Here is a 13,051-nt window from a genome sequence, read left to right on the forward strand (position 1 = left end):
GTGGTCCTGAGACAGACATTTTAGATTCAACTAGGCTTTGAAGGAAACCTCTCCGACCCAAGGCAGCGTCATACAGACTTCCTTGAAATAACTAGAGCTGAAGAAGACAGCCCCGACACAGCCTTGAAACCTACATTCCTTTAGCAACCAGGCTTTGAAGCAGACGCCCTAGAACCAATGCAGCCTTGAAACAGACATTCTGGAAGCAATCAGGTAAACCAATGAGCCCCAATCTTTTCAGTTTTAGGTAAATGATTTTTTTTTTAAAACACACCACAAAAGGTATCTGTACACATGAACCTCACAGGAATCAGACTGACTACAGCTGTGAAGAGAATTGCTGCACACACTCAATTTCAACAGTAAACACTAGGCCAGTTGCTGACTGTTGAACAGACCATCAGTTACTCTTGTGCAAGTTCAAGCTGAAGAAAATGAAACAAGTCCACAAGAACCAAAACCCAACCTCAAGTCTATCCCACCTGAATTTAGAAATCGTCTCCAGAATAGGCTTGAAGCTTTGAACCCTAAAAATTGAAGGCCATATGAATTAGAGGATGACATCAATGAAATAATAGATCAATAAATAGTATCTGATTATGTAAGACACAATGCTTAGAATTGTGTAAAACACAATGTAAATGAAAGAAACATATGAATGCTTAGGAAAACCAATTAAATAAAAAGAATATACACAAAACCAAGAGCCAACATCATTCTCAGAGAAACTGACGGGTTTTCTCTTGGGAACAGGGATGAGGTATAAATTTCCACAATCACATCTATTCAATATTGTACTGGAATTCCTAGCTAGGGCAATCAGGCAAGAGACGGAAATAAGAGGCATCCAGATTTTCAAAGAGGAAGTAAAACTATCCCTATATGCAGATGATATGATAACATACATAGAAAACTCTAAAAACTCAACAAAAAATTGTTAGTAGACTAATTGAGCAGAGTGGCATTATACAAGATTAACATGTAAAAGTCAGTTGGATTTCTCTACAAAATAAAGAATATGCAGAAAGGTAAACAGTAGAAGTAACACTATTTACAACCACAGGATTATATACTTTGGAATAAACCAGAGACCTAAAAGGGAGCTCTGGTGGTCCAGTGATAAGCAGCTGTGCTGTGATCCCAAAGAAACAGAGTTCTGGGAGAAAGATGGGTGTGTTTTACAGCCTCTGAAAACCTTCTGGAGGTACTGGCTGGCACACATCAAAAGCAGAGACATAAAAGACCTAGTCTAATAGAAAACTAGTCCCCATTGATGGATGGGAAGACTGAACATGGTGGGAATGGCAATCCCACCACAGACCTCTGTCAACCCACCCTTCGTTTTTACAGGCATATATAAACAGTAATTAATAATATATAAAACACAATGTATACGTATTATTGTATGCAAATCCATTTTTAAAAAGTTAATATTTATCCTTTCACCCCTCACTTATTTCACTCAGCATACGGACCTCCAGATTCACCTGTGTTGTGTTAGTGCCTCCCTAGTTCTTTATTGTCTTTCAATGGAGAGACCATTTCTTCAATTGCCTTTTCCCCTTCGGTCACCAGCTCTCCGGGTTGACTGTGAACTTGCTGGCTGTGCAGGGTGGTAGTTTCAGCTGCTGTAGCATTTGCTTTTTGCTAATGGTGATCCCACACCCAGCAGAACCGGCCCTGCACTGTCCCCTGACTGTCGTGGGTCTGACCACTGAGACCATGGAGTTTTTACCCCTTGAGTCCCTGGGGAAAGAGTCCCTTGCAAAGAGTTGGGTAAGTGAAAACTGCTAATATATGCAAGAAAAGTCTAGAAAGAGCCCCAAGGGCAGTGCCTAGATAAGAGGTGATGCGTTTGGGGTGTCTGGTAAGAAGCGGCTACACAGGATGTTCAACAGGACAGCCCTCGAGACTTTCAGACTTACGGTGGATTCAGCAGTAGCCCTACCCCCGTCCCAAAGACGAGGCTCTGTGTAAAGCCAGTTGTGAGGGGTGAAGGACTGAGGGCAGGGAGGAGAGAAACCTTGAGAGAGAACTGAATGGCCGGAGGAGCCTGGGAAGACAGCAAAGACAAGACGGGCGTGGGTGAGGGAGAGCCCCAGGTGTCACGGGGAGACTAATTCACCCCCACCCAGTAGGTGGAAGGAGAACCAGGGGTGCTGCTGGGTGCAGCCAAATTGATTACACCTCTTAGCGATTTCATGAGTAACAGACCTGAGTCTTGAGGGTCAGTGAAAGAGAGGCAGGTCTTCAACGAGATGGCCTGACGCGGTGATGGAGAGTGGCCTTCAGTATGGTGGGGACGCCCAGGGTAGGAAGTGGGGCAAAGAATCCGAGCTGAAGAGCCACACGGGGCTGAATCACTGTGCCGATGGCTGGCCGCGCTGCACCAGGTCAACCAGACCGCTGGGGCGGGCAGCGTCCGATTGTGCAACCCAACACGTTAAGAGCATGAGAACAAAATGATGTCTTTGCTTTCTTCAAGGCGAGCGGGATACGAAGGGAGAATGACTAAAGCCAGGCGGATCTGTCACGTCAATAAATCAGCTCACTGCCATCAAGTCTGAACCTCCTGGGATTTTCCCCCCCTGAAGACGACACTGACAGATTCAGACCACCAGAGAGGCCATCTGCCTTAGCAATCCAACTCTGTATGGACTACTTTCTTTTTTTAATTAATAAACACCAAATGGGAAAACCCAGCCATTAAAAGAAAAAAGACTCTTACTAAACACTGGACGCCACGCTGCCCCACTACCCACAGCTACGCCGGTCGGCCTCAGTCATAGGTACTTATACACAATGGCCATTACTGACTGCTGCCTGGCCTTGTTTCTGGGAGAACTTTTTATTTTTTCCCCCCACATTTTTATAAATCTTCTACCATATGTTGTTTCCAGGGTGTTCCTACTGCTACTGCTCAGAAGGGTAGCTGTGTAAGTAGCCTGCACACGCTTTCGTCTCATTTTACCAGCTACCCACCGGGGAAAGGAGCACTATTAGCAATTACCTGGGGACCGCAGGTACCCTGAAACCGCCCTGGCACACATGTCCTCAGACGGTGGAGCTCAGACTGTTCCCTCAAGTCCCCCAGGGAGACGACTGCTGTCGTAAGGTGCCATCAAGGTGGCTATTACTCACAGAGACACTGAGCGGCAGAGCTGACCCTTGCCCTGTCTGTCCTCACCCTCTCAGACATGCCCGAGCCCCTGGTCACAGTGACCGTGCCCATCCATCTCGACGAGGGTCTTCCTCTCTTTCTCTGACCTCCCACCTTTCCCAGGATGATGTGTTCTTCCTGACAACATGGCCAAAATAACCAAGACTGCGTCCCCATCCTTGACCCCAAGGAGCACTTCCTTCAGGAGACTTGTTTTTTCTGTTGGCAGTCCACGGTGTATTCAGCCCTCCTCTCCACCACCACAATTCAATGGCATCGATTTTTCTGTCTTATTCCCTGTCCAATTCCCCCACACGTAGGAAGCAACTGAAAATTGCTGGTGATGGCAGTGACCTCCTCACCTGCTGCTCCCTTTTGGGGGGTGTCCTGCGCTGTTCCCCCCACCCTGGGAGTGTCCTACAGGAATGGGGGTTTACTCACCGTCTAGTTCCAGCTTCTTCCGCTCCACCTCCTTCCTGTACTCCTCCAGCTCCTGGTCGGTGAGTTGGCTGAAGGGGTTGGGCACCGTCTCCTCCGAGTCCTCTTTGCTATCTGCGTCCACCAGCTGGCTCTCTGTAGACTGAAAGTTAACCACAGGGGGGTGTCGCTCTCGGAAGGCCGCGGGCAGGGCCCACGCCTGGCCTCCTTCCAGACCCACGTGGCTCGGTGGGCTTGCTAGGGACCGTGTGCCACGCGGCTCCTTGGATACAGCTCAGGGCCTCGGGGTGGGGGTTGCTCACTACCTCACCCCTAGACCCAGATGCTCGGCAAATGTGTGGGTGAAAGCAGGGATTCCCCCGTCCCCTTTCAGCCCTTGAAATAAAGCCAAAGGTTGCTCCCAAGCAGAAGAGAGACACACATTTATTACAGTCCTTTCTATGGATGTGTCCAAGCCGTCAATCACTACGCAGATACAGTCCTCAGCCAGAGTCAAGCAAGCATTAGCGCGGGTTCAAGCCCCCGCCCACCCCCAACAGCAGTGCCACAGCACAGAGCATGGAATCGTAAGCAAACACAGCAGAGGCGTCAGCGTTCCCTGTGCAAACTGTAGGTCCTGTCTCTCACAGGGACACGACTTGACAAAAGCTCCTGAACTGATTTCCCACCCACTCCTGCTGCAGGCCCGAGTGGACAGCGACAACAGGACGTACGGCCACCTTCGCAGGAAGGGGGGGCGTGGGAAGCGGGGGCTTTTATAAGCTTCAGGGGACTGTCTGGCCTCTCTCGTCAGGGGCAGATTCTGACTTGGGTCCTTCTCCCCATTTAGCACCTTCTCAGCCTTTGAGAACTCCCTGCTCTGAGGCTGAGCACCGGCCACCAGGTCTGTGCAACTGGGCCCCCACCGTGCCCCCCAGCCCTGCAGATGAGGGGCTCACGGATACCTTCCAAAAGGAAGGGAGCTATGGTCTTACCAGTGTAGCTGCACAGAGCTCAGAGGGCGCATCCGAAGACCAGGATCCCAACAAGAAGGACCCCAAAGACAGCGTTGGGTCCACGCAGGGTGGCTTTTAGCATGTTCGTACATTCAGTCTCATGGCTATTTCTACTCTTGACCTTGTGTCTCAGGCAGCTGTCCCCAGCTTGGTGGGGCTGAGGGGGCACCGTGATACATTTGCAGACGGCCACCACCTCCTGGACAGTAGTCTCACTTCAAATGGCTGCGCAGAGAACGCCACTCCTTCACTCTCTTTTCCTCCCACTACAGAAAATACCAAGCCCAAAGCCTTACAGTGGTTTTCAGAGCTCTTGCCCTCAGTGGTAAGGAGTGGACCTGCCAATCCAAAGGTTAGCAGTTCAAATCCATTAGCTGCTCCCTGGGAGAAAGAAGGGCAGTCTCCTCCCATGTGATTTATAGCCTTTGAAGGTTGGCTAGGAGTCAGTTCTGACTCAACAGGACATATCAACATAGCCATCTGGAGCTCTGGTGGCTTAGTGGTGAGGTGTTGTACTGCGAGCCCAAAGGCATGCGGTTCAAATCCACCCGCTGCTCCAGAGGAGAAAGATGGCAGTCTCTTCCTGTACAATTTACAGCCTCTGAAAACCTGCTGGAGGGTAAGCTAGGAGTCGGTTCCAACTGTATGGCAAACAACAACAACAGTCACATGCAGCTACGATTTCAACCACGAGCTAGGATCTCGAGCGTCACTCCTTTTGCTAAGCACCAGACACTATTCTACTCCAAGCACAGAACAATGGCTTTCTACTTTCTAACGATGTAGGTTTGTGGGGGCCGCTGCCCCTCTAGTCCCTGCCCCAGGCCTCTATCCTGTAACAGCACGGGCACCTTCCCAGAGCTAGTCTGGTGCCATTCACACGCACAGAGGCCACAAACACAATGAGCCTTAGAGCATGCCCCCCCGGGAGGCTCCGCTTTGCAGGAAACCGAAACAGAGCAAAGCAGGATTCCCTGGAGGAAGAGGGCATGGAAGCTGCCATCACTCCACGGACAGGCCTGGCCGCTGCCGCCGTGCCTCGTCCCAAAGGGGAAGATGAGACACTGTCCCTTGTCCTCATCGCAGCCCTGTGCGAGGTGGACCTCCGCTTTGCAACAGGAGCACCGAGGAAAGAGGGCAGGGGGACTCAGGGGTCCTGCTGCCCGGCCCCTGGCAGTGCAGACCCAGAAGGCAAGCACGGGTCCCCCGCAGACAGGGGCGGCGTCTGCTGTACCGGGCTTCGGCTTTTGGTGGCAATGACACTCGCCAGGAGCTGGGACTGGGGTCCCGCCGACTTCACGTCCTGCCGGTTCTGTTCTCGGATCTGCAGGGAGAGAGGAAGGCGAGGGTGAGCTCTGAAGTGGCTGAGTGTAGAGTTAGGGGTCCTGACGCACACCAGTGTTCACTGTGGCTTAGAAAGGTCCTCTGGCAAGTGGGGGCTGCCTCCTCAAAGCCCACACGGGGAGCTCACCCTGGATGTCTCATCTGTGTCAGGGCTTTAAACAAGACACCTCTGCAACCTCTCAGAAGGTACTTTATAGGAGGAAGAGTCAAGCTAGACAGATGCCTGAGGGGTGGCTTAGGGTTAAGGGACTGCACTGCCAACCCAAAGGCACATGGCTCGAATCCACCAGCTGCTCCGAGGAAGAAAGATAAGCCTCTGAAAAGCCGCTGATGGGTCAGCTATGACTTGGTTCTCACTCGACAGCAATGAGTTTGAGCTTTTTAAACAGCCCGTGTGTGTTGAAACAGATTCCTGAGGGCGCCCCACTTCTGCTGACTTGACTCTGGAGGGGAATCTGCATATTTTTTTAAATTTTATTTCATTACTTTTTGTGTGTACTGTCAAATCAGATCTGACTGGTACAGGAGGAGATGGTTCCTCCTTCTCCAGCAGAGCATCTGGTGGATTTGAACTGTGCACCTCTGAGATTGCAGTGCAGCTTCTTGCTACTAGGCCACCAGAGCTCGCCGGGAATCTGCACCTTAAACACACACCACGAGGTGCTCAGGCTACACACCGATCATCCTGTTCAATGGGAGCCTGCCAGGTGTACTGCGAGGAGCTCTGGTGGCCAAGTGGGTAAGGAGCTGTGCTGGTAACCTAAAGGCAGGCAGTTCGAATCCACCAGCCGCTCTGCGGGAGAAGGATTGGCAGCCCCCTCCTGTGAGATTTACAGCCTCTGAGCACTCACTGGAGGGTCAGCCAGGAGTCGGGTTCTGACTTGACGGCAGAGAGCGAGTGAGTTGGGTTGTTGCATTGAGACTGAGGTTTTTAAAGCCACTGCAGCGATCCACGTGAGTGAATTGTGAGGCAAAAAGTCCAGAGATAAATGCAAAGGACGCTGAAAATCTTGAAAAGCAGCCAAGAGGAGGAGAAAAAGCCAAAATTCAGAACTGACTCAGGGCTGACTCTGCAGATTTTTTCTGAGGTAGTAAATCACACGGGAGGAGCCTGCCCATCCTTTCCCCTTGAAGTAGCTGGTGGATTTGAACCGTGTGCCTTTGGGTTGACAGAGCAACTCCTTACCCACGAGGTCACCGGCTCGAGATGAATAAATATTGCATTTACAGGCACGTCTCTGGGTCCCATGTAACACGTGAAACAAGTAGCCTCGAGGTAGAGGACTATATGGGGCTACCTGAGCACAGGGCCTGGAAAGAGCTCGAGAAATTCAGGGTTCTCTCCCACATGACGCACCTGGGGTGACCCACTCCCCGTGAACAAAGGGGAAGCATGGTGACCACTCACTCACCTTGTTCCGCATGTCCAGTACTTCCTGGGGGTCAGTGTAGAGAGGCACAAATTGGTTTGGGTTTTCGATCCGTATGGGCATGCCACTGCTGGACTTCTCCACCTCGTCAGCCTTCATCCACTGGGCAAACACAAGATGAGCTGGGTGAGGCAGGAGGGTGCGGCCGTACCTACCCCCAGAAGTCACCCTGTCACCCCTGGGGCCCCCCTGGACCTCTCTTCATCATCCTTCATTCGCTGAGCAAACACAAGGTCAGCTGGGTCCGGCAGCAGAGGGTGGACATACCTACCCCCAGTGGTCACCCCATGTCCTGGCTGACTGGGAAGGTCAGAGGCCTACAGAAAAATGTTCTCCTCTTTGGTGTCTTTAAAGTTTGGCCCTCAGAGCAGAGAACCAACAGACCTGCCAGAGAAGGCCCTGAGGCCAAGCAGTGGTCAGCCTGAGGAAGCTGGGAGAGCAGGGCCGGACCTCAGTAACCAGCCTCGGCGGAGAGACAACCTCTGACCCCAGGGTTAGATGACTCGCTGACGCCCACCTGTGGGGCCTCTCGTCTTCGGAAGAGCTAGTCTCCCGGCTGCCAGCTAGCCAGCTGCCAAGGAACTGATCCCAATTCACGTTGAGAGAGGCCAGTCCTCGGAGAAAGAGATGATGCCTGGAAGGGTGGGGGTCAGCTTCCAGAGGAAGACCCTCAAGGGTGGACTGACACAGTGTCTAAGGGGTGAGGACGGCGCAGGGTCGGGCAGGGCTCAGATCTGTTGTTCACAGGGGTCACCTAACAACAGCAACAACATGGCAAGCCCACGCGGGTCAGGTGACACGGGGCCCCATGGCTGGTGTTTCAGGAGGTCAGGAGCTCGTTCTTTCCAGTTACCTCTCGGTGGATCCAAACCCCAAACCTTACAGTTGGCAGGCAAGTGTATTAACCACTAGGACACGGTAGCATCCCAGCCGCCAGTTACTGTTACGTTCACAAGAACGTGAGTCAGGGTATGTGTGAGAGGAGAGCGCGGGGAAGGGAGGGTGGTTGGGAAGGAAGGAAGAGACAGAGGAGGAAAGTGAGAAAGGAGGAGGGAGGGAGGGAGGGAGGGAGGCAGGGGAAGAAATGTAGCAGACATGAGCCCGCGGCCACTTCGTGGGTTTGCGTCAGGCATGCTGTCCAAACACTCAGCTATGGCCCTCGGACTCTCCAGAAGGCTCTCGGGAGGTGGGACCAAGCTCCACCTTGGGAAACCAACGCTCCTGGGGTCTGTGCTGCCGGGAGAGTCCTGCCCCTCACACCCAAATGCCTGTTCATAGCAGACGCTTGAGGAGGAGGAGTCCAAAGTACGGTGGGCATGAGCGGTGGCCCTGACAACCACCAGGGCGCTCGCTCTGTGAAGAAACGCCCCAGCTTTGCTCCATTCTCCTTCCGGTCCCCCGTGATCACGGCAAATGATTTTGGTGGGACACGATGTTGGATTCCATCGGCTAGGATCTTGCTGAGAACGTCTGCATCTACGTTCATGAGGGATACTGGTCTATCGTCTGTCTTTTAGAATGATCATGTCTCTGCATGTCTTTGGCAGAAAGGTGACGCTTGCTTCGTGGAATGAATTCGGGAGAGCTCCTTCTTTTCTGTATTTTGAAATCTCGTGAGGAGAACTGGCTTCAGCTCTTCTCTACTGTTCATGGAATTTATTTGTGAAGCTCTGTGGGTCCGGTCTGTTTTGGTTGGGGTTGTTTTTAGGACCTCTTCTAGAAGCTCCTTAGAGGCGGTGATGGGGAAACTTGGTCTCGCACACTTTGGGGACGCTGTCAGGAGGGGCCAGGGTTTGGAAAGTCATTGTGCAGGGAAAGCGGGAGATGAGAGAGAGAGGAAGACCCTCACTGAGGCGGCCTGACCCAGTGACAGTAACGGGGGCTCCAGCATGTCAGAGACCACGGGATGGCCAGACAGGGCAAATCCAGTGCTCTTAGTAGGGTTGCTATGGGTGATAGTCGACTCAGTGGCACCTAACAACAACAACACATCTACAGATGAAGAGGGTCTGGAGACAGGGATTACTCCCCTGCATGTGTCTGAAGCCTCCTCGTTAGGGCTCACGTGGATTGACATGGACACTGGAACAGGGGACCGGAGCAACCAGAGAGGCTGAAGTTGGTGCAGGATACGGCAGGGCTCACTGTTCACGGGTCACTGCTAATCATGGTCGACTCAATGGCACCTCACACCACCACCTCACCTCTCCACAAGCCCAGCCCTCTCCTCTGTCTTGGGGTCCCCCGCTCCTCACCGTGGTCTTGGGCCGTGGGCTGCCCATGTTCCTCTGGACCTCGTCGGCCACGTTGACCCGCAGGTAGGTGTTGGGGGTGTTCAGCCACCGCGTCTTCTCCTTCTGCTGCTTCTGGGCGTGCTGCCGCAGCATGGGCACCGGGGTGCCGTCCTCCTCGAACACGAAGGCTGTGACCGTGGCTGGGATCTCCACTTCACTTTTGTGTTTGGTTTTCTCTTGAACAAACGGGTGGCGGTACGTGTAGCCTGTCCTGTAACCCTAGAAAGGATAAGAAGGGGCTCCGTTTCAGACGGTATCTCCAGGTTACAGGGGAGGCCAAGCAGCTCTTAGCATAGGTGTCAAGGTCATGCCTTCCCTTTGAGGCCTCTTAGGGACTGAACAACGTCCCCCTACAACATGTGCTGAGTTTCTGACCTCTGACTTAGTGATTGTGAGCCTGTCTGGAAGCTCTGGTGATATGGTCCATAGGGAGCTGCACTGAGAACTCAAAGGTGGTGCTTTCTCTGGGGGTTCAAATCCACCAGTAACTCCATGGAAGAAAAAGAATCTGTGTAAGTCACAGCTTCGGAAACCTAACAGGGAGTCAGCGATGAGTAGCTTCTGACTTAGCAGCAATGGCTGGCTTTGTTATCCAATGAGGTCAGGCCTGGGTTCTTCCCAAAGGATCAGAGAGAGTAGAACTGACACAAGGACACACAGAGAAGGCAGATGGGTGGCAGGTGAGGACCAAGGCCCCGGGGGTTCAGTCACAAGAAGGTGTCAACAGGTTGATGTCCTGATCTGGATGTCAGCCTCTAAAAGTGGGAGAGAGGAAAAATGTCTGCTCTTTAAAGACCCCACTTATATTTCTATGAGGATAATACCTGGGAACTAAGACCCCAGTCCTTCCCGTCCTGCAGGCCCATCGCATTCTCTGACTGGAGCTGAGAAACTCCCCGGGACCTAACGCACCAGGAAGAACTCCTGACACGGAGCCCCAGCCCCTTGTCCGGTTCAGACACGGCCAGCAGTGGCCACTGAAGAGAATCACGAGAGCCTTTATGACTCCAGCTCCTACTTCAGAGACAGGGATTAAACAACACGGCCCGAGTTCCAGGATTTGCAAAAGCTCCTAGATTATTCTGATGGAAGGAGGATGGGCCATCTCTTCCCACTAACATTAGCCTCCTTGAAACGCAATGAGTTTGAGATTATTCTGCTGGATACACCCTGCCGTTCTCATTCCCTAAACTCCTTAATCATTCAACAATTAATCCTGAAAATGTGACCCAAGAGCGTGCCTGTCTCCTGAGCGAGAACACATCCGTGAGGGTGACAGCAAACGCACAGGAATGCTGGCAGCACCGCCCTGTAGACTCCTACATCTGTCGTCATCTTCAATTATTTTTTTCCCCAATAAAAAATATCATCAAGGAGACTGTCAAATTATAAAGAAAACACTCATATAGAGGAAAAAAAATCAAGTGACATGGAAAATCATAAAGAAAAAAGTGGGCTTTCTTTGAAATCTCACCTTGAGAGACACTAAGAAGCTTTGTACTCAGCTCTTGACATGTAAACACAGCTGTGCAAGCATCTCTGCTGGGCTGCTGGGCGCAGGTGAGTCACCTAACCCTAACCCAGCGCTGGACTGTCCACACAGCCACCATACAGCAGAATGTCACAATGCCCAGCCCTGGACCATCCACACAGCCACCATATGCTGTATGGTGACGTTTTGCTGAGCCCTTATACTCTAATTTCAAAGAGAATATTACTGAGTTCCCTTATACTCTAATTTCAAAGAGAATATTACTGAGTTTCTATATTAATTGGAGGTTGGGGACTACTCTCTTTCTTTTGCTGAGACTTTATCACCAAGAATAAGTTACCACTCTCAGCTGATTTCAACTTTTCTCTGCTCTTTCTTAGTCAATTTCAGTTTCTTTTATAAGAGTTCTGCAAGACTTATTTCGTCCTCATTTGAAAAAAGGATTTTTTTCTTTCTCTCTCAATATTGTCCCATTTGCAAATGGGATAATCTTCTCTCATTATTGTATTTCCTCAGTGGGTAATGTTAGCATACAAGAAAGCTAGTGTTTTTTTTATATACCTCAATAATCAGCCATCCAGCCATCCAACCATTTCTAAAGTTTATCAGATTATTGTCACTTTATTATTTTTAATATGTTTCAGTGGCTTTTTTTCCTGAACTTTAGAGATATATAACCATATTATCTCTAAAGAACAGTAATTTCATTTTCTTTACTTATTAAAAATTAAACAGTCTTGTCAAGCTGGCATTGACTCACATGGTGGTAACTCCATATATTTTTTTTTAATGTCTACCGTCAAATTGGATCTAACTGGTACGCAAGGAGATTGTCTCCCCTTCTCCAGCAGAGCACCTGGTGGATTTGAACCGCATACCTCTGGGACTGCAGTGCAGCTTCTTGCCACGAGAGCTCCTTAGACTCCATAAGCTTGAAAAAGGAACTGTGACTTATGGAATTTGGGGCACCAGTGTGCATTTGTATAAGGATATTTACCCCTGTGTTTTCACACTTAGTAGCCCTGATGGCACAGTGTGTAGTGTGTCTGGCTGCTAACTGAGAGGTCAGCTGTTCAAATCCACCAGGCACTCCACAGTAGAAAGCTGGGCAATCCCCTCCCATGAAGGTTTCCAGGCTTGGAAACTTGGAAGGTAGCAATGAGTAGGAACCAACTTGGTTCCTTTTTAAACCAGATTATACTGGATTTAATTCTAAGAAAAAAGAATGGTCTTGAGAGCATGAATCATTCTTTTGTTTGGAAGAAAACACTTCTAGAGTTTCACAAAGATTCTGGCAAAAAGTCATTTTCATCATGAGAAAAGCCATTTATATAGTGTTATGTAAACTTTTGCTTGTTCTATTTAACAGTCATTCTAGACTGATGGTGAATTTATTTCAAGTTGGTACTTATTACAATAACCACAAGGGTTTTATCCTTTGGTTTATTAATACTGTGAAAGATATTTGAAGGGTTTATAATATTGAACTATCCTTAAGTATCAGAAAAAGATCATTTATGTGACTATTGTATTTCATTCTTCCGACATTTTTGGCAGCCACAATTTCTTTGTTCTCATACAGCATTTTTTATCGACATTCAAAGCTAACTGGTGAACATGTTACTAATGTGGCAGCTGGTATTCTTGTCCTGTCACTTTCCTAAAGGTCTGACAGGAATCTTGCATGAAACCACCTATTCTCAGCACTTTGTTTAGAGTACAAGCTGGTCTCCTGCAGTTTGTCATCAACTAGACTTTACACCCTAGAAAAAGGAGGGATGTCTTGAAATTCCCTTGCATCTGTTAAAAGACCAGCTTTTAAAAAACGTATACCCATTATATTCTTGAATGTATATTACAATAGTAATAACAACAACAATAACAACACACTGTCATCA

General features: G+C 50.0%; 1 protein-coding gene across 2 annotated transcripts in view; it reads right to left on the reverse strand.

Annotated features, from left to right (window-relative positions):
* The window catches only part of ADD2 (adducin 2 (beta)), a 64,342-nt gene that overhangs the window by 12,200 nt on the left and 39,091 nt on the right, over positions 1-13,051 (reverse strand). Inside the window, exons 9-13 of one of the 2 annotated variants that reach the window (XM_006880859.1) lie at positions 9,623-9,880; positions 7,350-7,469; positions 5,828-5,917; positions 3,598-3,740; positions 2,188-2,189 (exon numbers count right to left, since the gene is read on the reverse strand). In XM_006880859.1, coding sequence (XP_006880921.1) covers positions 2,188-2,189; positions 3,598-3,740; positions 5,828-5,917; positions 7,350-7,469; positions 9,623-9,880 — 613 coding nt within the window. The remainder of the gene's footprint in view (positions 1-2,187; positions 2,190-3,597; positions 3,741-5,827; positions 5,918-7,349; positions 7,470-9,622; positions 9,881-13,051) is intronic. The other variant, XM_006880858.1, reaches the window with a different exon arrangement.

The sequence above is a fragment of the Elephantulus edwardii genome, unplaced genomic scaffold, assembly GCF_000299155.1.
Source record: "Elephantulus edwardii isolate Elephantulus edwardi_28Jun2011 unplaced genomic scaffold, EleEdw1.0 scaffold00011, whole genome shotgun sequence".
NCBI lineage: Eukaryota > Metazoa > Chordata > Mammalia > Macroscelidea > Macroscelididae > Elephantulus > Elephantulus edwardii.